The sequence below is a fragment of the Dermacentor silvarum genome, chromosome 1 (assembly GCF_013339745.2).
Source record: "Dermacentor silvarum isolate Dsil-2018 chromosome 1, BIME_Dsil_1.4, whole genome shotgun sequence".
NCBI classification, from domain to species: Eukaryota; Metazoa; Arthropoda; class Arachnida; order Ixodida; family Ixodidae; genus Dermacentor; species Dermacentor silvarum.
The window spans coordinates 49,666,239-49,692,824 of NC_051154.1; the positions used below are offsets into that span (position 1 = coordinate 49,666,239).

The 26,586-nt window shown below is 41.6% G+C and overlaps 1 protein-coding gene across 1 annotated transcript; it reads left to right on the top strand.

Annotated features, from left to right (window-relative positions):
* LOC119462531 (23 kDa integral membrane protein) lies at window positions 1-24,685 on the top strand. The gene is made up of 7 exons (XM_037723877.2): window positions 1-181; window positions 7,051-7,239; window positions 9,574-9,648; window positions 15,544-15,654; window positions 20,437-20,556; window positions 22,719-22,802; window positions 23,959-24,685. Exons 1-7 carry the CDS (start codon window positions 116-118, stop codon window positions 24,004-24,006), a joined length of 693 nt encoding a protein of 230 aa, XP_037579805.1. The 5' UTR covers window positions 1-115; the 3' UTR covers window positions 24,007-24,685.
* Window positions 24,686-26,586: the final 1,901 nt, after the last annotated feature.

Here is a 26,586-nt window from a genome sequence, read left to right on the forward strand (position 1 = left end):
GGAAAACGCGTTTTGCCATTTTAGCTCGAGAGGCGGAACGGAAGGTTGTGCTTTTGCGTTGTTGTGCGTTCCTCGCTGTGCAGAAGTTTGTACTCGTCCCCAGTAGTGCGCAAACATGGTGCAGGGATGTGGGATGTCGTGTATCAAAAACCTGCTATTCATATTTAACTTCTTTTTTGCGGTAAGTGCGAATTTTACTTTCGTGTTACTGTCTCTGCGTTTTCCTGTTGCGCTTTGTTCGTAGCAGACGACATTTTGTGTGCGTTGTGATGAACGTGTGTCATGCCAAAAGTTGATGACAACAGTTGTGAACCGCGCGCTAGCGTTGTTTCCATCTGTTGTCATTTCCTAATACGTGTCGCTAGTTTAGCGGTGGTGAGCGAGCGGCTCTTTTTCTGGACCAGCTTGCGGGGAGTGTCTCTTCGTATGGGGGTCGTTCCTGGAGCGTTACGTCGTTGTCAGGCCTGGAGGCGTCTTTGCGATACTGTGTTGTGGAAATTGGCCAAATAACGAGGTGTTTCTCGGTAGCGTTACACTGATCGCGCCAAGTGCGCTTTTTCACGTTATCTCCGGACTATGCAACTTGTCCGTTACTTGGAGCCTAAAAAGGCTGCAGCTGGCTTTTTTTAGTTTTGCTTGTCCTGTTGCTTCAATATGAATCTGTTCATCAGCACCGTTTTAAATACTCCGCATCCGCATGCTGCACTTTGCGGCTGTAAAACGCAGAATTAGCTGCCTCGCAATGAAAGTTTTTCATCTGGCCGCGCTTAGGCGCGTGATTCACGCGCTGTAACATTGACGTCGAAAGTCTTCTGCCATCCATATCACCGCAAGATGGTGCGTAGTTTAAATAAACGTTAACGCTTTCGCGGTCGTTTCTAATCGTGTCCAAGTTTACTGAGTTTGCTGTACTAAATGAGCATGTATTTCATGTCGTTGCGACGTTTTATCCCTGCTGACGGTGTCCCTGCTGCTTCTCACTTTTCCGTTTGTCTTGTTTGAGCGTTAACTTAATGCCGTAACTGTCATTCATGAAATTGACTGATTTATTTCTTTTAATGAAATTGAAACTGCTAGCAAACATTATTACTCTAATTAAGTCAGCTTAGATGTAAATACCTCATCTCGAGTGGTTTTCACTCGAAAGGCAGCGATATGGACATCTTGCACGTGCTTGCAGAAACACTTCGCGCGAGTACAGTGCCTAGAATATAGAATATAAGTATATTCTAGGCACTGTAGTGCAAGTATGGTCCCTGGCAAAAGTAAGTCTTTCTGCGACGCACGAGGTTGAATGTAAGAAAAGTTCACGTACAGAGAGCTTCGCTTCGTTCTTTAAGCATTGTATTGTCACATGATCTTGCGCTGAGCTTCAAGCTGTGCATATTCAGGTGTGAGACATCAGCTGTGCTTTCCTTGACTCTGCTGAGTCGCTTGTTTCTGAATAAAGTGTTGTAGGTTCTGCTTGTCGCTTCAACCAGTGCAGCTGTATGTTAGTATGGTAGGTGGCAACGGGCACGGTTCTTTACCTTGGCGTACACATATGAACAAGGATTGTAAAATGTGGTTGTCTGCCAAGTAATGCTGCATGAGGTTAAGTGTTACTAAATTTAAAAATGAGGCAAAAAAATGGGGGTTTGTAATACACAACATAGTACATATATATTGGGGGTTAAAGTAATCAGGCTTCATGTGCGCACGTTCATTTTCCAGGGGAAAAAAAAAAAAATATTGAACAGTTGCAGCTCAAAGCTTTTTTAATAACAACAGCTTTTGCTGCATTTGTTGCACGTTGCGTTATGTAGTTAATGTGCCTTTAGCGAGGGCGCCCATCACAGTAGTGCATACCACTTTGGCTATTTTTGGCATCTGTAACAGGCTGCAGAAGTAAGCGGAATTACTGGCAGGCTTATGCTTGCTGCCAGTTTCTCTACTCGGGCAGCTTGCACTGGTGATATGTGCTGGTTGGCTGGTGAACTGCTAGCATACTAAAAAGTTTGTTGTTGATCTGATCCACATAGCTTTAGCAGCGTGCTAGTGGGATCTCTATATGGGGGCTCATAACTGCTGTTCGGAATAATCCATTTTAGGAAATAGTCACTGCTGGTGCTTCTTACATTATTTGCAGAATAGTTTTTCTTTCAAGGCAAAGACATTCACTTTGAATTGTGCAGTATCAGCTATAGTTACAGAAATATTGCGTGAAAATTGTGCAATTAAGGAACTTGAAATAGCAGTCGTTTCATTGTTTGATGGGCTGAGTTAAACTTCATTTAGATCAAAGCCATAACACGATTGGAAAAGGTGTGACATAGATTCAGTCAAATTTAGCACTTGTCTTCCTTTGTCTGTTGTCTCGTCCTGTGTATGTAAAGTGGAAGCTTTCCATTTTGCAAAAAGCCTTAGCATTTTCTCACTTTTTCATTTCATTGTAGTTGCCTGGTAGTTCATGTACAGGGAGAACTGATTGCAGCCTTGCTTGGGGAAGCCCAAAAATCTTTTGTTGCAGTCATTTTAAAAGTAAAGGCTTGTAGACTCTCAAAATGCCATTACAGATAAATGCTAAGTCAATGTAGACTGGTAGAGCATTCTTTCAAAGCTCTATTTTTGTAAATGGGAAGGGGGGGAAGGATTGATTATTACTTGAGGAAATGAAGGCCAACCTTTTTTTTTTTTAATTTTGTACTGGTACATCAGTTTGACATAACTGATATAAAATTATCTCATATCCTGACTGTTTTGGTACAGGAAAGTCCCCAAAACACGTAATGTTGTGTTTTCCTTTCTTGTGGAATGAAGTGGTCCATATTTACCTATAAACAATAAATTAGACCTGTATAGACTCTGTCAAAATTATTGACGTCGTGGCTGGCTGGTGTGGGAACTTCATGGTGGTGTCGTCACCTTTCTTTCTTGTTTGCGTCTTGTCTGGCTTACCAGTCCTTCACCCAAGATAATAGTGACTGCTTTACTAATGCAGCTTAACTTAATATTTCTTTTTAGCATCTCCTTAAACATTTGCTTACAAACATGTGCATTGTTAAGAAAGAAGCAGGTTAGAGACCACAGTCAAAACAAAGTGTTTAGAGATCTGTATGGATCCTTTGTCCACAATGGGAAGCTGGTTATGCAGAAGGCTCTTAAATAGACTTAAGCGTGCGATGCAGACTTGGGGAGTATACATGATTGAGGGTGCCAGATCAAATCTGTTTTGTTGTGTTACTTGTGATTTAAATGATTAAAAATTCAAGATTGAGCTTTGTTAGGTTCTCTGCAGCTACAATACACGCATTGTCCCAGTTTCTCATGACCCTTCTTCTGAGCATGCTCTACTAGTGCATTTGTCAGTACGGGATCTGTGGTGGCATCATTCTTCTGCTGCTTGAGACGCCTGCAGAAATTTCCGCTCGCCAATATACACCAATTTGCAGATTTGTGCATCTTGCTCAGGTCCTTCCATCTGCATCTTCAGATAATGCTTGCTATGCATTCATCAGAGTTTTGTTTCATGAGTAGGCTCTTGACTTCCTGGTTTTAAGAAATAAACTATGCAGAAAATATCTGTCAAGGCTGAAACAAAATTAAGTGCAAGACAATGGATGGAGAAGAAACAGACAGGACACTGTTATCTTTCTTGTGTTCAATTTTGTCTCAGCCTTGGAAAATGCACCAACTAGCAAATTGTCTGGAGTCGCACTGTGCTGCACCTTTGCTCGGCACCTATGGCTTCTGTAACTTGGACATCTCTCATCCCATCCTAATATGTGGACTCTCTCTCTCCAAAGTGGTCACTTGTGTTCCCTGTGATCTACCTGTGTTGTGTGTGTACGCGGATAATCCCCCCCCCCCCTTTTTTTTTTTAAATCTATTATCTTTTACTGTGGGTGGCAGACCTGCCGTGGTGGCTTAGTGGCTATGGTGTTGAGCTGCTAAGCACGAGGTTGCGGGATCAAATCCCGGCCGCCACAGCTGTATTTCGATAGGGGTAAAATGCAAAAACACCTGTGTCCCATGCATTGGGGGCACATTAAAGATCCCCAGGTGGTCAAAATTAATCTGAAGCCCCTCACTACGGTGTGCCACATAATCAGGTCATGGTTTTGGCACTTAAAACCCCAGAATTTAATTGTAGTGCTGACGGTGGGCTGGCAGGTGCACTTGCGTATGGGTTTTCACCTTTCTGCACAGCCTCGCGCACTGTCAACGGTTATCTTGTTCTGCTATGTGCAAATTATTATTATTATTATTAATGCATGCACCAGCAATTATATCTCATGGTTGTTACTGGGTACGATAAATAAATTATTGATTGAGGGATTCATTGTTAAGTCTGTCACCAAATCGGTTAAAGCTGATAAGTGCTGGTTTTTGGCCCCCAAATACTTCCTCCTGATGGAGGTAATGGAACGCATTGTGATCATTGTGTGCATTAACTTGGGTAAGGGCAAGGACATGTCTGATTATTATAAAGAGACGTAAAGATGCATGTACATATTTATCTGAAGAAATGCTGCAAAAGCACTGCTGTTCCCAACACCATTTTGTCCTGCTAGCAAAAGTGCTTTGACTATTTTTGATTTGCATGGGTTTGGCACAGTGCAAGCCATAAGGTTGAAAAGCAAAAAAAAAATTAATTATGCTGTTCATATGGGTGGGCATTTCCTGTGAATGGTTTGGTAGCTAGTTTAAGAGTGGGCGTCAAGTTGTGCGTGATTTGACTCCACGGGTGTGTGCTGTTTGTAAGCACTTACCTGTTCTCAAGGAACTTCTGTGTACACTTGTGTAAATTCCTCTGTAGCATAAACTGTGCTACATGGACATTTATACTTCCCTGCAGCACAGTAGAAGTTGTGGTTTCTCTAAATGAAAGAATGGTTAGTGCTGTGTCACTTTGCCATCTTGCCTTTTTTTAAAGCCATATGTTTGTGACCCCACAAAAGCTTGTTTATAGATAAAGCGTGCAATAGGTATAGTGTGCAATTTTATGCATTACTGTTTGGTGCATGTGTATAGGAATTTCCAATTACATAATTTTTGGTTCAGTGACCTGAGAAATGAGGAAACTCGTATATTTTACAATTAGTCAACTGGTTCACTGGAGGTGCAGGTCTTGCACAAGGTGTATAGCAGGTGCAGGATATTGTACCTTGTGCAAAAGGACCAAGTAACTTTTGCTGCATGATCAGTGCCTCATTTTTTTGTTGCATGTGTTGTGAGTAGGATTTATTATTTAGAGATTAAACTGGAAAGCTTGAGTTAAAGAGCTCTAAGCTAATTTTTTGAAGATTTAATGGAAAAATACCAGTTGCAAAGATAGTGTCCCACTTCGTAAAATGTGTAGCCAATTTGTTTAATAATTATATTGCATGCAAGTAGTATTTGTGAAGCATATAATCTGTATGTATTTGAGCAAAACCACCAAGTTCTGAATAAGTGGTGATTGCCCTCTTAAAAATTAAAGCTAAATGTTTTTATAGTCAAGTGGAGCCTTTTCTCAGTTTTCGTGAATTTTACATGACAGTTGGACGTTGTCCAGCTGTAATGGACCACTCATGCATTACTTCTCACCACATTTTTATATATTTCATTTCATTTATTTCTGAAAGTGCCTAAGGACAGCTGGGCCTTAGTATTGGTGCACTTGTGTTACCCAAACAGAAAACAAAACAGAAAACCTGAAAGAACAGTAGTACAAGATGCAACACAAGATTGAATTAAATCAAGGACAGAAGTCAGATGAAGAGCAAATACAAAAGCTGAAAATATCAAAAGCATAATGCAAGGTATTTTGTTGTTACAAGATGTGTTATAGCATTAAGACGTGCAAGCTGAATTCACATAGAAAATGCTGGGATTATGCAAGTTTGGGTGAGGGGGGGGGGGGGGGGGGCACGCAGAACGCTACAGCTGACAGTAACTGCTGACAGAAGTGGTTGTACATTAGTGTCTACAAGCAGTCACAATATTTTTGCCTTATTTCTAGGGGTCATATATTAAACATGTGTAGTACACGATCATAGGCATAAAATACACTGCTTCTCAGAAATCGATCGTACAGGTTACGAATTAATTGTCGCTGAACACATTAAATTTTTGCCACATTGGTCAAATTAAGACAGTTTCATACAACAGAACAAAACTCTACCTTCAAGCAGACAAAAGATTACAAGAGAACAACATAGTTGACATTCGTAAACTTTTTTGTCATTCTTGATATGAGACCTAACTTTCTGTAGGGTGCATTAACAATGCTTGAAGCATGTTCTTCGAAAGTTAGTCTGGAGTCAACCAATATTTCTAAATCGTGCGTACAACTCGCTCTTTTCAAAGGAATGTTGTCAAGTCAGTATTCGGTATAGTAAAGTGGACATTTTGTGATTAAAGGAAACAATTGTCTTAGTTGGATTAATACGCAAAAACTTGGAAGCACACCACTCCGCAACAGAATTCACATCTTTCTGTAACAATTCACAATCCTGCACTGATTCTGTTTCACGGTGCAGTTTAATATCATTAGCATACAAAAGGAGATGTGAATGGCGCAAACATTCTTCAAGATTATTAACATATATTGAAAAACAATGGGCCTAAGATAGACCCTTGCGGTACACCAGAAGTTGATTCATAAGGCAAGGAGTACTTAGCACCAATGCGAACTGATATGTTCACTGATTCATGCTTGTGATCCCTCTTGAGACGGGGTGGACCTGTAACTCTTCTATTTGTTAGTTTGATTAGTCAAAAAATTTTTTATTGATACCAAGAAATTAAAAAATATGCCATAATGTGTTGTAATGACTACTGATACTGAACTTAACCAGAAAGCCGATAGCCTTTCTATTGATTGGCTGCCATGTTTTCTATGATGGATGCCATTTATGACATTGAAGTGGAAATCAGTGTCTCAATCTTTTATGTGCTTAAATTAAAATTCATAATCCACTAGAATTGGTTGATCAGGTGGTGTAAAATATATGTACACTTCCTTCCCACTGAGACGTGTCCCTGGCTTCACAAGTGATAATTGTTACTATTTCTTTTTCTTTTCAGATATCAGGTATCGTAATCATAGTCTGTGGCGGCTACAGCTTGCACCTTTTCAAGAAAACAGGACCAGTCATTGGTGAAGACTATGTCTCTGCGCCTATCATCCTCATTGTTGTTGGCTCCATTGTCTTCCTTGTCGCATTCTTGGGATGCTGTGGTGCCATGCAGGAGAGCTACTGCATGCTCATGCTGGTATGTATGTGCTTCTTGAGATTCTTTTTCGGCCTCCTGGGCCATATATCCGAAGGTTCATGCAGTGTTCAGGAAAATTTTATACATCACACTCAATAGCGATGTCATTAGCATGAGTCTCCTTTTTCTTTAATTGTTTGAACCTGCCCACTCACACCGTGTAATGCTGCATAAGCATTAGGTAACATCAGCCAGCCAGGTACAAAACCAGATGTGCTCCTTCATTTTCTGCTTCTAATCCTCATGTGCAAGACACCGGCTAAATAGACCCTTTTCATGATTGTGAAGTTAGATTTCCTGCAAGGCTTCCTGCCTAACTAATAGCTGCATAGTCTTTTTTTCAAACAGTGTGTACAAGCATTACTTGTGTTATACATGGAAAATGTTGACCTCTCTTGATGGGACCATGCACAAGAGACATGCGACCACGTATGCATCTAACACTTCGTCTTCATTTGAACGATGAATGGTGCCGCCATTAGTTCGGCAAACGTGCAGTGCAGAGAACCACATTTGCGAATTGGGAAAAGGGTCTCTTGTATCATTGAAAGATCAGTGTCACATAATAGGCAACCCCTCCTCCGCTCTTTGTGACGTGCAGCTGATTCTTGTTCTTAATTCACTCACACAAACCATGCGTTTTGCTGCACTGCAGATTTAGAGAAGAGCAGTATTGCTGACACTTCGATGAACTCTGGAGTCATGTTCCTTTTGCCCTGAACTTAACGAGGAACCTGCACTTTTAAAGATAGCATGTCCATTCCTGCAGCTTATGAAGTTCTTGCAGCCATTTGTGTGCCCATCTGAAATTATACACAGTAGGGTGATTGTTGACTGCAATTGTTTAGATATCAAAAACAAGCAGCCTGGTGAAGAAATCAAGCAGCTTCAGAAATTTCAGAGCTGCAGGAAACCTGGCATTTGTGTCTAAATCTTTCCATAGCCAGGAGGCCAGCATCATGGCTTTTTGCTTGGAGTCCTAAAGTAAGAGTCTCCCGTGATCCTTATAAGTGCTTGCTAGTTGTGAGAGATGCATTTCTTTTGCCAGTTATTAGACAAAACCTAGAAAAGTGACTGTAATACTCCTGCAAAATCGTGTGCGTGTGCGCATGCATTTCATTGTTTTTTTTTTTTTTTTTTCTATAAGCAGCAAATGAGCACAGTAGTTTCGGTGAACTTTTTAAAATTGAAGTGTTCTTTGTGAACTTTCCCCGGACTTTCCTAACTGGCTGCTTCCAGGTGCTGCTGTCTTTCCGAATAGATCGCACTTAAAAAAAAAACTTGAATTAAGTGCCCAATGGTGCAATTGAACCTCGGTCCTCCAGCAAAGCCGCCCAGTGCACTAACCATTAGGCCACAATTGCACATATACTTCTATCGTGCCAACGCCAACTAGCTCTTTAAGATGATCGCCGCGTGTGTCACATTGCGTAGCATGGGTGCACTAGAGCACATGTGTGCAGGCCAGTTTTCTTTATGCCAAAGATGCAGAAATGAAATGGGTTAATTTATAGCATTTGATTAACCGCTTCACGAAAGCTGCACTTAACGTAGTTTCCAAGATGTGTTTTGGATGTGCATAATTTTTTATGCTTATGTAGGGGTTTTGTTATTGGATGATGTCAAGTTGTTCATTTACATCAAAATTTCATCACTTGTGACAAGATTAGCAGAAATGAAAAGTGCCATTAATGCAAGACTCGCCTGGACTGCCTGAATGTCCCTAGAATATTTACTCATGTAAGGGCACACATTTACATGTTATAACAGAGTACAGCATGAAATAGCTCATCTTTTAAAATGACCCACATTTACAACTATCTACATTTTATCTAACTGCATGCATTATTCGAATTGCATCTTTAAAAAAATTAAGCTGCAAGAAATTTCTTTTGTTCAGAGAGTGCGCATGATTACTGTAGAGCCTGTAAAGTATGGCTACCTAACTGATGTAGCCTGCTCCACTACGCAAGTTCTCATGTTTTATGTACATACAATGCCCGCGTGGGGGGGCAGGGGAATTTACCACACTTTTGCTAAATTTTTGTTTATTTGGGTGCAGTTGACGTCAAATATTCGAAAAGTATTAGAAAAATATTTGCATTTATGAATAGTGACTATTCAATTTGAAGACTGAATCGAATAGGACACTATTCAATACGTTATTCGAAGGTTTCAAATATTCGCACACCCCTAACAGAATGGTTTAAACTTTGTGGTGTTGAAGGCAAGTTAGCTATTTTGCTAGTGGTCCTTTTTCAGAAAGTGCCTATTCTTTGAAACGTTACTCAGGAAGTACTTATCTACATGTCTGATGGCTTGATCTTGCTCCAGTTTTCAGTATTTTTGTTCCTGATCCTGGTGGCTGAAATAGCAGCTGGCGCACTGGGCTTTGTGTACAAGGACAAGGTAAGAAATACAACTATGGCCTTGAATTCCTGGTCTTTATCTTTGTTAGTGCCATGCATATAGTGTAAACTTCTGTTGCAGTTGGACTTCCCTGAATCAAACCTGGATCTGCTATTTGACAGTAGTAGTAGTATGGAAAAATATGCTTCTCTAGATCATTTGCATTCATTTCAATATTCACACAGAACTTGCAGGTGCTACTGTCAATTCTGCACCACCCACATACATAAGCAGTTTTTGCAGTTTAAGACTTTTGTCACCCATCGCGGTAGCTTCGTGGCTATGGCATTGCTTGAGGTTGTGGGTTTGATGCTGGCCGCATTTCGATGGGGGCGAAATGCAAAAAAAGCTCGTGCTTAGATTTAGGTGCACTTTAAAGATTACGAAGTAGTCAAATTTAATCCAGAGTCCCTCACTACAGTGTCTTATAATCAGATCGTGGTTATGGCATGTAAAACCCCAGAATATTTCTTTTGCGACTTCTGTACTAAATCAATACCATGCTTATTTCGTACTGAAACGCCAAATTATTCTTGTCTCCTTTGACATGGGGGGGAGGGGCAGTATGTTGTGAGTAAGAACTTCATAGTTCTTGTTAACGATTGACTGCCTTGTTTTCTCAAATATAGTGGAACAGGATAAATAGTTGTTGCGGATCGAACAGTTCCTTTCAGTTCATGCGACTTTGAAGCCGATGCTATAGAACATAGGCAACCACACAAGTTTCTCCGCCGACACCTGTGCTTGTCTTTCCCCTAGCAGAGCAAGACAAGCTTACACGGGCGTGTGCAAGTACATGCCCGTTTCGCTCCCCACTTGTTTTGCTGCACCGGACTCGTGTTGCACGGGGCAGCTCCTTTCTTCAATACATGTTAATTGATCAACAGTGATTGAACAAGGGATGCAATATCGTAAAAATATCGTAAAAAGAAATGCAGTGATTCCACTCCTGGGGGCGCCAACTGCGCCAAAGTGCGCCAATTGGGATTTACTGTGCCATCCTGATACAATCGACGAAAATTGCGCCTAACTGCGCCAAACAGTCTCGGATTTGACGACGTCTATCGCCCACCGGGGAATTAAAACGTTCAACGTGACGATAGGGCGAGCCTTAGTTGCAACCTTAGCTGCAAACAGGAGACGAGAAAGCTCTAGCGCGTACGTCCCAATTAAGGTCACTGGAACCTGGTAAGTACCGCAGCCCTTTTCTTAGCCGCCACGCCGCCGATTGGTCAGTTGCCGTCAGGTGATCACTTTCCACTATAGATGGCGGATCTAAGCCGCGCCGGAGGAGATAAGCAGACAGACATCACTCGCACACGCCGCGCGTACGAGTCATCAACGAGGTCAGATTTTGCATTTTGTATAATTTAGTGTATATGTAACTTTTGTAGACTTAAAACAAAACGAAAGGAAATGCCCGGGTACTGCACGTTCGGGTGCAGCAACCGCCGGGAGTCCCGGAAAGCGCTTTTCGCGATACCAGTTAAGCGGAAAGAGCGACAGCAAGCGCCGTGCTATCTCTGGCTGCACCGGATAAAGAGCGACAAGTTCACTCCCACTTGGTGAACATGTTGATATCGCAAAGCTGAGAAGCTCCTTGCGGTATTTCATCGAACTCTCTAAATGCCATAATGTGATGGAAAAGCTTCTTCGCGCATTTGCTTTGAAGACTGCGGTTTGCCTTGAGTAAACAAAGCGAGGAGATGCTCAGAAATATGCAGAACCGAGCAAAATGTGGCTCGAAGAGTGACGGAATACGGGCGGCTGTGTCAAAAATAACAAAGTGTAGTGAGAAAACCACTGCAATAAAGATCGATCGACCTGTCAATGTTGAAAATTAAAATATAGATTTTCTCGTGTGTTGTTTAAAACAACACGAACATGACCTGCTTAATTCTGTTTTAGCATCCCTTTTCTTGTAGTGCAGTCAGGGACCGTTTATTTTCGTAGAAATAGATCTGTATGAAACATTTCGTGCGTGGTTAAATCAGTAGCCACGTTAGAAAGCGATAATATCCACGTGTATAAACGATTTTGTGGCAGCGCTTGATACCTAGTCATCCGAAAAAAAAAATCTTGTGTGACACACGAGCATCGGGATCGCTTTGCATTTAGAACGGGTGGCGCACAGTTGAATGCTTCACTTTCCGAGTGCAGTAGCCGACCGATTTTCCGAACTTCGCGGGGACTGAAAAATCGAGCAGTCCGCAAAACCGAACAGTCCGAAGAACTCGCCCCCCCCCCCCCCCCCCCCCCCCAAGAGAAAGAAATTATGAGGCTTAGAGCGGCTTAAGAAAAATGTCGCACTTTCGCTAAAAAGGCGGAGCATCGATTGCGATAGCCAATTAATAGACAGTGATACGAAGTAAGGATGTTAGTTTTATCGGCCGTATAAAGTTGTAAATATGCGCTTACTAACTAAATAAGCACGGTGTCACGCGCGCACAGGTTACATGAACACATCTCGCCCGATGACCGCGGGCATATTGACCTTCGCGCTGTCTATTCTGTCGCTTCAACGCGAATGTCGAAAAAAAAAAAAAAAAAGGCGCATACGAAGCTAGTGGCACTCGACGCACGCCCTTTGTACCCATCGCAGATCGCGGGCGCACACTTCGGCCACATAGCAGATCGCTTTCAAGATACGGTGCCTGCGCGGCAGCTCCGTCGGCAGCCGCAAGAGCAGAATGCCAACCATAGATGCAACTCCCCACAGTCTCCGCCGCCTTCTCCCCGTGCCCCGCGAGCGAACGAAGTCCGCGCGCGCCTCCGGCCGCCTTCCTCTCTCGCGTGCGTGAGAATAAATTGCGGTTGCTGGCTGACCCTCGCAAGCTTTCACCCGCACACAGCGTACGGACCAAACAAAAAAAAAAGAAAAAAGAAAAGCAAGTGCAGCTTTTTAGAACGTTTTGTCGGCCAAGGAAGAGCGGGCATGGCCTCGGAGACGAGGAGATAGCGTGCGTGTACTGATCTTGAAGGCTATACAGGGGGGCACTGGAAGCCAAGCCAGCGGAAAATCCAACATGGCGGCCTCCAAGATCGGGTAGCGTGGCTCGGAGTAAGCGATTTAGTCCGGAAAATCGAACATTGGCTCCTAGATTCGTCCGAAAAATCGCTCGCGAAAATGCATTAGCTCTATGGGAATCCTGCCGGTACATCTATGAAGTCCGGAATATCCAACAAGTCCGAATTTTTGCAGTCCGAAAAATCCGTCGGCTACTGTACTTGTAATTTACATCGTATCTAGCTAAACGAAATGCGGTTTTGTTTGTGGATTTCACAGGGCCTACTGCGGCAGCCATCATGCTGTTCTTCACTGTAGCAAGCCTAGAAAACCCGAGTACTGTAACCGGAGGAAGAGCTGCTCGTCTTTTCCGCGCAGTGTTGCCTGCGCTCGCTCTGGCGGTTGCGGTACTTTCAAAGTTCCAGGTTCCAGTGACTTTAGCAGTGCCACGCACGGCGCCAACGCGGCGTCTGCCTTGCAAGGCGGTTTGACGGCAAAGTGCGGTTTCTGCCGAGGCTCGCGGCTTCAAGGTTAATTGGCGATTCATCGGCGGACGTTATCTACTCCGGAAACGCAGCTAGTAGCTTGTTTGAAGCGCAGCATGACGTACGTGGTTATAATAACTGCGTGCCGCCAATGTGTCCATCATTTCTGTTTCTGGATATTACCGATGACATCTGGGAAAACTAGCAATATACGAAATGATATCAATTTGTGTCTGTGTGTCGCATGCACACAAGTGCATATTTTTCTCCACGAGATCTGCAATAGATGGAAATGTTTACGAAGCTTCTCGTGAGAACATAAGAATTATTCAGGTAATTGAATGTAAATTTCAACTCGCTTTTTCGAAATACTTCAGGATGTGAAAAATCAGCTGCTCCAAGCTGCTCCAAAATGCCGAATTGCCTGCTCCAAAGTGCTCCAAAATTAAATTTCTGATGCTCCAAAAATTGCTCCAGATCATAAGTCCGCAGTAGCATCACTGGAAATGCAGTATACAAAGTGAGAATAATTAAATCGCAGCCTTCTGACATTGAAAGTTTGGCATGTAAATTCAACACGCTGCACATAAAATCAATAAATACCTTCAGTCTCTGCAGACTCCTGACAGTGAACGTGTCTTTTGCTGACTCAGTAGGTTCCATTTTTGAAGCAATAACCACATTTGTTCATGGTCGCCTTCATTCTTTCATTAGCTGAAAGAAAAATCTAACTTCATGCTATAAGGATAGTGTAGGTGGAAAATTGCTGTATCGGGATACCTTTTGCCTTGGATACATCCAGAATGTGCCAAGATAATGGGAGTTAAAAAAAGCTAAACACCGACACTCATTTCCTTCGCACCAGCTCTCGTCCTTTTTTCAGTGACTTGCACTGCGCCATCAGCATGATGGTGCAGGAGGTGTGCTTTGGCAACATTGAACTGTAAAAATAATTTTCCAAATTTGACCCAGATTGGAGATTGTGCATGATTTTCTAAACGAAGCACGTGTGGCAAACCGTCGTCGTAAAGTTTACGTGGTAGCTGTGTGGTGCACAGAAAAGCGTATTTGCACAGCGCAGCGAAACGGAGGAGGATTGTGTGCTGCACGCTCGCCAGTTTTGAAATTTTTGTTGTTGGTGACATCCGTGGACGGCACTGGAGTGCCCCCTTGTCATGGTGTCGTCTATGGCATCCATGGTCGGAATAATGTAATCTGAACTGTGTTCAGCCTAGTGTGTGTGTGTGTGTGTGTGTAATCATGACCTTATAAAGCCAACAGACAATGATGCCAAGGAAAGCATCGGGGCAATTAGCTGTGGTTGAAATTGACATGTAGAAAATAATAAAGAAAAGGAGACTCCAAATTACCTGTGCATGGCACTACCAATTGTGCTATGGGGACGGCTATCAATCTGCGTCCACTAAATGGAGTATTTTAGTACATCTAGTCCTGTATATATATGTGTGTGTGTGTGTGTGTGTGTGTGTGTGACGCGAGCAGGAGGTTGCGGACGGAGACAAACATGGTCGCCCGAACACTGCTTTTATTTTTCATCTTCCTCTCCTTTCAGCACTATTGCACCGCACCGTCCTTGTGCGGTACGACACACACACACACACACACACACACACACACACACACACATGTGCCGCCGCTGTATCAGCGTATTGTGATTTATGCTAGTGTACTTAGATTTAAGTGCACTTTAAAGAACACCCAACTGATCAAAATCAATTTGGAGTCCTCGACTATAGCGTGCCTCCTAATCAGATCATGGTTTTGGCATGTAGAGCCCAAGAATTTAATTTTTAATTTAGTGTATTATGGTTTTTGAACCCCTTATTGGTATATGAAGGTGTGATATAAATGTATTGCAGTCAAAACTGATTGCTTGGTTCTTTGTTAGTGCATGTATTTATAGTTTTCAAAGTAATATTGCTTTGTTTCTGAAGTGCTTGCTTGTTGGAGCTACTGTAAAGCCAAGCAGGGTTGCTTCATAAAGGAAAGCACCGGCATGTTGCTACTGTGTCCGGCAAGAGCACCTGCCATGGTGGCTCAGGAAGGAACTGTGATGTTCTGCTGCTGAGCATAAGGTTCTGGGTTCAATTCCTGTCACAACATGCAAGAATACCCGTGTACCAATATTTAATGCACATTAAGCTTCAGATTACTGAAAAAGAATATAAAGCTCTCTGTGCCATCCCTTATAAAACGTGTGCACCTGTAAGATTAGAGCTTTGTTGGTGTGTTTTTGCTAGGAAACTAGCAACAAAAAAAAAAGTAGTTTTAATTTTAAGATGGTTTATTTTGTCAACCTTGGCATTTATGGTTTAAAATCTCGAATTGATATTATTCTATACATTCTGATTGTCATTGTGACTGGGATCTATTTCAATGCAGGTTGAAAGCATTGGCCGAAACAGGTTCGAGCAAACCTTGCAAGACTATGACAGAGAAGGTGAAGGCAGGCTGAAGCCAATTCGGGAAGCTTGGGATTTCATCCAACACGAGGTTAGTACACAAGAATCTGAATAGTAACTCAGCCCCTGCTTTTCAGCAGCTCCTGTTTTGTGGCTCACGTAGTGGGGTTGTTAAAAGGTAGATGTGTTGCAATGTATGTGTCTGTGAAAGGGAGTTTTGCTAGGTAGTGTGCAGTGCTATGCTTCATTACTTTTAACCCACCCTTTTCCAAAGATTTCTCAACACTAAACACCTTGTACAATTTTATAGTTTGGCGAATATAATTTTATTACTGACTGTCACTTAATGACAGTCAGCATTCTGAATGGTATTAAGTCTTAGGTTTGTGTCCATAACTGCAATACTAAGTGGAAATACTTTTTTCTAGTACAAAGAGGCAGTGCATGCCTTACTTGTTACTGTATTCAAAACCGATAACCTGTAGCCCGTCTTGTGTAAGAAACAAAACTTGAAGGCTGAAACACAAGTTTAGCAAGGCAAACAGTTACTGCGGCAGTTGTGATTTAAACATTGTGATAATTGAGATTGCCATTTCAAAAGAGCACAATTTACGATATTGTAAAGAATTCTTTAAAATTGGTCAAAGCATGCCTGGAACATTGAAAGTTTAAGCAGTGGCCCTGGTGCTGTGGCAGAGTGAAAATTTTTTAAAACCTGGATACTAGTTACAAATATTACCAGTGAGGGCAGGCCATGCATCAGAAAGTATAGAAAGCGCATAGAAAGACGACTGGAAAACAGCTAATTAGGGTTTGATTTATCCTACATGCGAAATGGACAAATGGTGCAACAGAAGGTCCCTGGACTGATCTATGTGGACGGCATAGTGCTACTAGTGGGCAGTACAGGAGATTTACAGACACTTGCAAATATCTGTGGCAACGCAGTGACAAATCTAGGCCTCAAGTTTAGCACAGATAAATCGGGAATTATGATCTTTAATGAAGGAGATGAGCAATTACGTGGTGTCAATTCAACAGCCAGTTATACCCATAGTCAAGCAATATAAATACCTTGGCGTATACTTAAATGAAGGAAAGACTTACTCAAGCATCCGCCAAAATAATGTGAAAATAAAGGGGAAGCGGAATGCAGCAATAATGAAACATAGAGCACTGTGGGGCTACCATAAGTATGAGGTGGTTTGCAAATGCCATTCTATGCTTAAAATCGCATATCTTGTCAGGGTTGGAAGTTAACCAAAGATTAGTAGGCCGGTTGGCTTTGGGAGCCCACGGTAAAACCACAAATGAGGCAGTGCAGGGTGACATGGATTGGGCCTCATTTGAAGTCAGAGATGCGCAGAGCAAAACTAATTTTCTAGACTCGGGAACATGGATAAAAATAAACAGGTGGCTAAAGTGCACAGGTATCTGTACCTGAAAAGTGTAGACACAGAATGGAGGAAGAGGTCATGAAAGTTAACAACCAAGTACAGGAAGTGTAAATAGACAACCAGGGAGTGATCAGAAAGTGAGAGAAACAGAGACAGTCAATTGGATGCAAAGAATGCTAACAAAACAAGAATGAGAAGAAAGAAATTAGAAACGAAAATCTGTACGATAACACAAAGGGCAGTGCCTTGCTATTTGAAGCGCGAGTCAATTGCCTAAGGACACAAACATACCGAAGCAAATATTCGGAACTAGATGGGGCATGTGTATGCTGCAGCAAAAATCCGGAGACCACTCGGCACATCCTAATGGAATGCAAAGGGATTTACTCGGTGAGAACCATATGTAATGTACACCTTCCAGAAGCGCTTGGATTTAAGTGGACGGAAGCATCAACTGGCCAGCAGTTGAGATAAGCAGAGTATTGCTGGAAAAAAAAAAGCAAGGAAGAGATATGACCGGATCTGTTACAGTCATCGATAGTGGTACAAGGTAGATTTTGAAGGGAAAAAGGAGATTAAGGTTTATGTATACACAAAAATGGTGCTGTAAAAAGATTAAGATGTATACAAAAATGCTAGATAAAAACATATATAGCATACCTGATTAAATCAAGCAGGTTAGGGGACTATTTGCCACCGCCCCGTTTCAGAGATGCAATTCAATCATCATCATCAGCATCAAATGCTGCGCAAGAATTGTTCATAGTTTTTGTTACAATTGATATTACACTAGGAGATTGTCAGCCAGGAATATTTTTGTATCGATCAGGTGTTCAGAACTTCGGAAATTTTCTTTTCCAGCTTATCTGAGAAGGAAAACGAACGTGCAAAAGAAACAAGGACGATCAAGACTACTACACAGGAAGCACCAGTCCTGTCTACTCCTCTTGATCGTCCTTGTTTCTTTTGCACGTTCGTTTTCCTTCTCATTTATGAACCAACTCTCCAAAGAAAATGTTTTACTAAAACTTATCTGGTGGCTGCCTGATTTCTATCGCCAGGTCATTGCTACAATTGTAAAATTTTGCACTGAATTTTATTTAATTGATGGAAGGAACAATATGACTATATAGATGGGAGGGTGCACAGATTTCTTCTGAAAACAGCAGTAATTGCATATTTTGCTGTATGCTACTGGTGCACGGCCACTTGTATTAATGGTTTAGGATGATCAGTGCTGTACTGTGCCTTCATTCTTGTTGTGTATGAAAATTTTTTTTTCCTTAAGCTGATACATAATGCATTGCACACAATATTTTGTTTTGGGGGTGTGGCCACGCAGTTTAAACACAGATCAACATCAAACTGCTTGCAGTTCTGGCTCATGCATTTTCTTCAGTTGCCACAAGCCTTCAGGAAAAATGAGCTTGCATGCTTGTCTCAACAGTTAATCATATTTTCTATTTTGTCAGCTTGAATTTAGCATGGTTCACATACAATCTACAAGGTTTTCAATGCTAAGTGTTGTGATTTTGTAGTGTAAACAACTAACAAAAATTCCCCGGGCAGCAATGATTGCATGTTAACCGCCTGCAATGACATTTTTTTTCCTTTTGTTCCCACTTCCTTCTTTGTAGCAGCTTTATTTTAGTCTTCATAGTGTCACCTTTCGTTCTTACCTTTTTGTTCCCTTCTTTCCATCTTCCATTTCTATTTTTCTATCCTTTCCTTCCTGAAGAGCTGGCAGCTGTCATCTGGAGTCGATTGCCAGCTGCCCCTTTCCTCTTTTCATTAGTTAATTTGTATCTCAAAACATAATATATATATATATATATATATAGCATACTTTTTGTTGCATGTCTGAAGATATTACAGCGGCACGCATGTAATATCCAGTAACACCTCATTAAATGAAGTTGAAGGGGGAGTCAGAATTACTTCGTTGCATCTATTATTGCATGTACGGCACTATGAACCTCTATGGGGATTTCAAAGAGACTTTCACTTATCTATTACCATATTTATTCGAATCTAAGCCTGCCCCGATTCTAAGCAGACTCCCGAAAGTCCGAAGCCAGGAAAAAAAAAAGCTTACCTCAAATGTAGGCCGAAAAAAGCTAAACCGCATTTCACAAAATTGATGTTTTCACAAAATGAAAACGGCATTTATTGAATATGAACATGCCGATGTCTGCCTAAACTGTCTCAATTTCGTGGTGATGGCCTTTCTGTAGTTCAGTAAACACCATTCTCGTTGCGGCGCACGCAAAAAGCATTTCCTGCTGCCCCCTCCTACGACGGACGTTTTTCTTATCAATGGCGAAGTCCCACCTGGCTTGGAACGTTTGATGATGCCTCCGTGGCTAGGACAACTTTTCGTTTGTAAGCGACAGTATAGTGGCATCGGCAATTTGGTGCCATTATAACGCCACGCCGCACGCCGATACAACACAGGTCAAAATGGCAACGTCGCTCGTGTATTTCAGTTGGCTACTGGCGCGGCGAGTAGCAGCTGCTGACTTTTCTAGATGGCACTAACTATGCACCATATTTATCAATTGAAATTAAAAACTGCCGCATTTAAAAAAATTCTCAAATCTAAGCCGACCCTTGAGTTTGGCATATGATTATTTGAAGAAAAAAAAAACTCCACCTAGATTCGAATAAATACGGTATTTTGTTATATCCTGTTTCATTATAATGGCTTTGAATTTAGTATGTTGCAAGACGGATCTTAGTTCACCAGATATGTGCCAAATGAGTGGCACTTCTTGCTGTATATTGTCGAGTTCTGAGCATCATGATTCAGTATCAGTATAGTGTCACTTCATTAAGTTAACCAAAGGGAGGATGTATACACGAGTTGCCTATGCTAATTTGCATTTAAAAGAGGTGGACATGCTTCTCTTTAATCTAGAGAGTTTTCTCTAGTTTGGCTCTAAGACAAGAACAATCCAAAATTGCATTTGAGGTAAAGTGCTAATTTCATCACAAAGCATGAAACGCAGAGTCAAGAGTTTGTTGTGAATACAACTGATGTGCATGTTTAACAGATGTCTACATAAGTGTTAGCAACTGTGGCTGTCTTTGTGAAATGAGCTAAACTTGGAGTTCCACTTCATTGCCATGCAAAATATGGCAGCAGAAATGTTGACATGGCCGGTGAAAGAAACATGATCAACCATTGAGAAAAAAAGCATGCAGGCTGATGCTTTGAAGAGGACTTTTCTTTGTTTCCCCTAGTCATCTTGCAAATTGTGATGCAATGCTGTTGGTCTAGCTGAAGTAGTTCCTATTGTTAGTGCTAGGTTCTCGTCATAAGTGCCAGTTAGATGCCAGTGAGAGGCGTATTGTGCCTGTCCTTCTAGCAACCAGGGAAGGACTTTGGCTTTTTCACTGCTTTAGCTCGAGGCTTGTCTTTCATCTGTTTGTTCATAAGTTTGAATTAAAAGGGAATTTGCTTGCTGTCTGTGTAGCTGAAGTGCTGCGGTGTGAATGGGCCTGAAGACTGGTCCAGAACTAAAACCCGCACACCACCGGGCAGCTGTTGTACTGATGGTGAAGACTGCACCAAACAAAAGACTGTGTACCAAAAGGTATGCCATGTTACTTGCTCATTGCATATTGCTTGCTTATAAGAGTGCATTGTGGCTAGTGAACTGGTAATGTGATACGAATTTCAAATATTTTCCTTTAAATTTAATGGCCATTGCATTTTCGAGGGAGGCAAGCATCAGTTTTCATTGCACTGAGTTGTAAAGGGTTTTTTTCTGACCCTCTCTTAACTTTGAATTTGTGCTTGCTGTCAGCCATCTACAGCCAACCTAATTTTTCTTTTTAACACATTTTTCGCATGCTCCCTGCTTTTCTCGAGATAATTTGCGAATGTGAAACATTTGTAGATCGGTTGTGCTGTCTACTCAAAAGTTGGCTAAGCTAAAATTTTGATAGATTTAGTTTTCTATGACAGGTGGCATGGCAAAGCTTAACGACTGTTGGTGTATTTCGCGGCTGTCATTTTCCAACATGGACTGCTGCAACAAACACGCGTTTTTTTTTTTTTTTTTTAACAATGCAGAAAGTAAGAAATGTGTCATGAACTCTGATTTAGAGAACTTCAATGTTGATTACGAGGTGTCTTCAAATGACAGTGAAGATGCCATGTTGTCAGGAACGCTAGTTATGCTAAGTAATATAACTGTTTAATTTTTTGGTTGATTTTTCATATTAAAAAAAACATTGTAAAGTGCTCAACAACCTATCGCCAATAAATAGCACTGGAACTTAAGGGGGGACGTGACAATGAAAACTTTTTTATTTATGGAAATAAATTGATGAAATTTGGCATGCAGGTGTGATTTGTTATGCTGATATCATAACTGAAATCAGTTTTGTGCTATCTATTACAGTTTTCGAGTTACAACACTTGACAGCCTGTAATGGTCATCCCCAAATTAATTAATTACACATAAGTTTGCCAAGATTTTCACATCAGCATGTTCACAAATGCCCATTCTGTGCAATAAAGCTATTGGTTTATTTTTTAAATGCCAAAATGAGCACCAAATTGTTTTTTGAACTTTCCTATGTATATTGTCTTACTAACGACCTTTGCAAATAAAAAAAAAACATTATACATTTTTTATGAGGTGCAGTTAGAAATGGACAGCTTTGTTGCAGTCATCAATGTTTCAGGATATAAGTGCAAAAGACAGAATGATTTTGTCTTCATTCGTTGTGAAAATGGCACTGGGCTGACTGAAAGCAACTGCACAAAAAATGAAAGCTGAGAAAACGGAGCTCAAAGCCCAATTTTTTTTGCAATTTTTCATGACAGCACTCCAGGAAAGTTTCTCAATTTCTATTGCGTATTTTGTTATAATATTTCACCATGAGGTAAATAAAGGTCCGAGGAATTGCGAAAAAATCAATAAATTGGAGAATCTAAAATTTTGACCAATTTGACCACTTCAGTTGCCACATCCTCCTTTAAAGACTGCTAATGTGTTACTTAGAAATTACATTTGTTGCACTTTGGAAAAGCCTCCAGCGCATGTGCAGGTGGAAGCACCCAAAATGCTCGTCTGGCATGGTCCTGCTCAGTTCTCCTGTACTACCTGTTGAGGTAGCTCAGTGGCTGTGGCATTGCACTGCTGAGCACGAGGTTGTGGGTTCGATTCTGGCGATGGGGGTGGAATTCAAAAATGGTCGTGTGCCGTGCTTTGGGTGCAGGTTTAGAACCTCAAGTGGTCACAATTAATCCAGAGTTTTCCACTACGGTGTTTCTCATAACCAGATTGTAGTTCTGGCCCTTAAAAACTCTGAATGAAAAAGTTTCAAATCATTTGCATAGTTAACAAATATTATAATTACCCTAGGGCAATAAAGTTGATGTATACATTGTACATGTGGAATGTCATACATTAAAAAAACAAACAAACTTTGCAATGGTTCTTTGCTGTGGCGGTGCACATTCGGTCCACAGATCTGTGCTGTCTTTGATAATTTTATAGTGCTTGTCACAAGTAGCTTTTGATGCTTGAATAATAGTAGAGCATTGCTGAGATTTGTGCTAGAATCACTTGAAGATTTTTGTCAGAAGCATGTTTTTTTTAGTTAATTAATTTTTTTGTCTGTCTGTATACACTGCCATTTACATTGTGATAAAGAGGTGAACAGCAAGTCTGCACAGTTCTGTAGGAAAGTAAGCTGGCGTTATTATGTTTCATTTACTATTCCTTTATCTTTTTTTGTTCAGGGCTGCTATGACAAAGTGAAGGAGGACCTCTCACAATATGCAGTTTATGTTGGAGTTGCAGGAATTGGTATCGGTTTGATTGAGGTGAGATGTGGTGTTCTATGTATATTGTTTGCTGCTCTGAATCGACATGTAAGATGCCTTAGTATGGATAACGTCGCTCAAGGTACTGTCTAATAGGCAGCTGTAGCACCAGTTCCTTTTCATCTTATTCCACACTCATCATGGTCACTCAGCAGATTTTCTACAGCTTACAAGGCCTTAGGATTCGATTCAATTGTGGTGACTGCATTCTGGTAGGGGTGGAATGCAAAAACGCCTGTGCAGATTAAAAAACCCAACGTTATCACAGCCATCCATTAGTGTTCCTTATAGCCAAACACAACTTTGGCTTGTAAAAAAAAAAAAACAATCGATCATTTTATTCTGCACCTTTCATTTATTTGTGTATGTGGGAGAGAGAGAGGGGGCTAGGGGGGGGTGCGTTTTTCTCTGTTTCAACTGGCCACTGAAGCATTTGCGAGCATATCTGTGAGACTGCAAGTGTGAATGGGGTGTGGCACACGAAGCACTAATTCTGTACCAGCATGGCAGATCTGCTTCCCTCTGCGCCGTAGCCGCAGCGTGCAAGGTCAACACGTGACTAGAAAGTAGAGGAAGCGCATAAAGGAGAAAGAAGGGTTCATTGCCATTTTCTACACGTGGCTACGGTAGCGTGGCTGAGACGTCGGCACAGTCACGCATGTTCCGGCGCGACGCAGAATCGGCGACCTTACCATTTAAAAGAGGGTGAAATTTCCGCCGCGTTTTTTCGTTCTTTTTTTTTTTTTTTTTTTTCCCGTGCGACATTTACCCTATGGCGGTGCCGGAGCAATGCCGGTCGGAGGCGCCACCGCGTGATTTGGTTCGAATTAACGAGATTCGACTGTAAATTGAATGCAAACGTTCCAGCCGCATTCCTCGACTGTCGCATATGCGTGGCGGCTCGGTGCACATGTTTTGCATGTGTGCGGGCCTTGAAAATTGTTGCTTTGGTTATAGTGCGTATTTCGCAACTTCGGCGACTTACGTTATAAGCGGTCTACACTGTACATGGTGTTCTATGTACAAAAAGTTATATTGAATTTCAATCGTTAGTTTGATAGTTCGTTATATTGAGGGTTAACTGTACTGAATTGCAGTCTTGCCAGTGCCATATAGAATTAAAATCATGTACTGATACTTTTTTATTGTTTTTCAGATTATTGGAATTATCTTTGCCTGCTGCCTTGCTAACCAAGTGAAGTAATGATGGGCATCATGCGAAGTATATTTTGGCTGTTGGTCTGCTCATTCAATTCATGGCAGCTGCTATAAGTCACACCCTGTGTGTCATGGTCTTGATCCCATACCAGACAAGTTCATGCGCTATTTTTGGCAGGAAAACCTTCTGTCCCTTTGTCAACCAAAGCTCATCCCTACCTTGTATACCATGTTGTTGTGCCTTAATATTGTTGAACAAGAATTGTTTTTAATGTTGCTAAGCTTCGACCCTCACAGTTGCGCCTCTTCTGGTGAGTCATCTTGGGAAGGGACAAGTGCGCACAATAAGATCAACCCTGTTTTCATTCGCATTTGCACAAGTTGGGACAAACAGCCATGTCTCATGTTGCAGTGTACCTCAAGAGTTGTGTTGTCTGTAAATAGCTGTCATGTGTCTGATTATTATGGTGGGGAACTATATATACATATATATATATATATTTCAATACTGGCTGCTGCAGCAACTTTCGGGCAGCAATAAGTGCATTCTCCAAAGGGCTATTTTTTTAAAATCAATATGAAAAGCCTTCATGGGGGCTTGTATTTTGGCAGCAAGATTTATCACTTCTGTAGCTTGTTAATTTACACAAGTTATCTTGTTTAGAGCAAGTGCTACAGTATTTACAAATGCATGTTGTTCACTGTAATTGAATAAAATTAATCTGTGCTTGTGGAGTGAAACAGTGTGTCAGTTGTCTTTGCTGTTATAGCTCATTCTGCAGTTGCAAATGCAACTAGCTGTGAAATGTAGCAATCACATAATTGTAATAAAAATGAGCACTCTGCCATGATGAACTGAAATTGAAGATATAACTACCTTGTCCTTTATGGTTATGTTCCTTCTCAGCAATGGGACACCATTGCTAGAAGTTGCAATACAAGGTGTAGGGCTACAGGTTTGATTCTTGGTTGTGCTGCATTTTACATTACAGAGGACTAACAGCTTTTAAAAAATGTTGATGCCTTTGAACCATAAAACCCATTTATGCACTTTGCAGTGCACACGTGCTGTAGCATTTTCTGATAGTAATTAATGTTGTAGCCAGCAGTGCGACGTTTGTAGATTGTCTCTATTATATGTGAGTGGATGCAAGAAACCTTGTGGGTACGTGTCCTTATGGTGGCTTTCTCACCCACATAAAGTAATGGTGCATGCGTGAGGGAGGAAGACGGTATAGAGCTTGTGAAGGATGAAAACATGAATGAGGTGTGGGCATGCAAGATGTTATCAACCACACATTGTCCTCACTGGCAGATGCTCCTTCGTTTTCAACATGTGTGGAAGGTACGTTTCAATAGCTCAAAGGTTTTCTCTTAAGCCACGAAATTCTGCAAACTGGAGGCTTTTGGACCAGGTGTTTTGCATTCGTTCTGAAGGAACTGTTGGAGCTGGAACAGCTAACAGTTGACATATGGCTTCAAGGCCTCTTTGTGAAGTGCCATTCAGATTAGATATGCTGAAACAACATAGTAAACTGCAGTACGATGTAAAAGTTCATTACAATGAAGGGCTGTGGAAACATTGCACAGTTATGAAGCAGCTGAGGGAGGGTTGGCAAATTTTATGTGCTAATCATAAGTGGAGTACAAAACGAGGTGAATATCCCATGACAATGAGGGGGAGCTTCTAGTTGTTTTTCCTGGCCTTTGTTGTTTTCTGGCACATCCAATGTTTGGTAAGGTTTGCTTGTTCTTCTGTAAGTACTAATAACTGCCAATCTAGCTTATCCTGTCATGGCAGAGCCTGACACCTCAGATTTTTATGGTCAGGAGTGCGCAACACTGCTGACAATGCAGCATACAAAGATTTCGTTCATATTTTTTGTGACAACAATGAAGAGTACAGTAGGAAATATTTGAGCCCCCTCTGGCTAATTGGTGTTTCAACACAAAGTAAAATGAGTCTACAAGCTGCACATAATGCACACCAAACAAGTGCAGTTGTTCATCAACAGCAAGAAAGCAAGTGGCGATCGGTTCAGGGCACTTCTTAATCATGAACTGCTCGTGGATCAGCTTGAAATTTCCTATGGCCGTTCCTCTATTTTCAAATTTTGCAGCAGCTGCAGAAGTCGGTTAGTTGTTTGCCAAATACATTAGAACAACTTAGATTAAATTTGTCATTGTACACATATATGTTGCGAGTTCAGAATAAAAATATATGAACAGGGTTCCTACACTTTGAAAACCCTTGAATTTGGTAAAAGAGATTAATTATAGGGTTTTACGTGCCAAAACCACGACCTGATTATGAGGCATGCTGTAGTGGGGGACTCCGGAATAATTTCAGCCACCTGGGGTTCTTTAACGTGCACCTAAATCTAAGTACACGGGCTTTTTCGCATTGCAAATGCGGCCGCCGTGGCCGGGATTCGATCCTGCGACCTCGTACTTAGCAGCCTAACACCATAGGCACTAACACAACGAGGACCTTTGGCTGGAACCCACCGCGATGGCTTAGTCAGCTAAGGCGTTGCGCTGCTGAGCACGAGATCGCGGGATCGAATCCCGGCCGCGGCGGCTGCATTTCGATGGAGGCGAAATGCAAAAACGCCTGTGTACTTGT

Bases quoted from the DNA above. Each gene is read 5' to 3' on its own strand.
- LOC119462531 (XM_037723877.2), top strand. From the start codon at position 116: ATGGTGCAGGGATGTGGGATGTCGTGTATCAAAAACCTGCTATTCATA. The intron at 7,240-9,573 runs GTATGTATGTGC...ATCTTGCTCCAG, and splicing joins GCTACTGCATGCTCATGCTG to TTTTCAGTATTTTTGTTCCT. The intron at 9,649-15,543 runs GTAAGAAATACA...ATTTCAATGCAG, and splicing joins GCTTTGTGTACAAGGACAAG to GTTGAAAGCATTGGCCGAAA.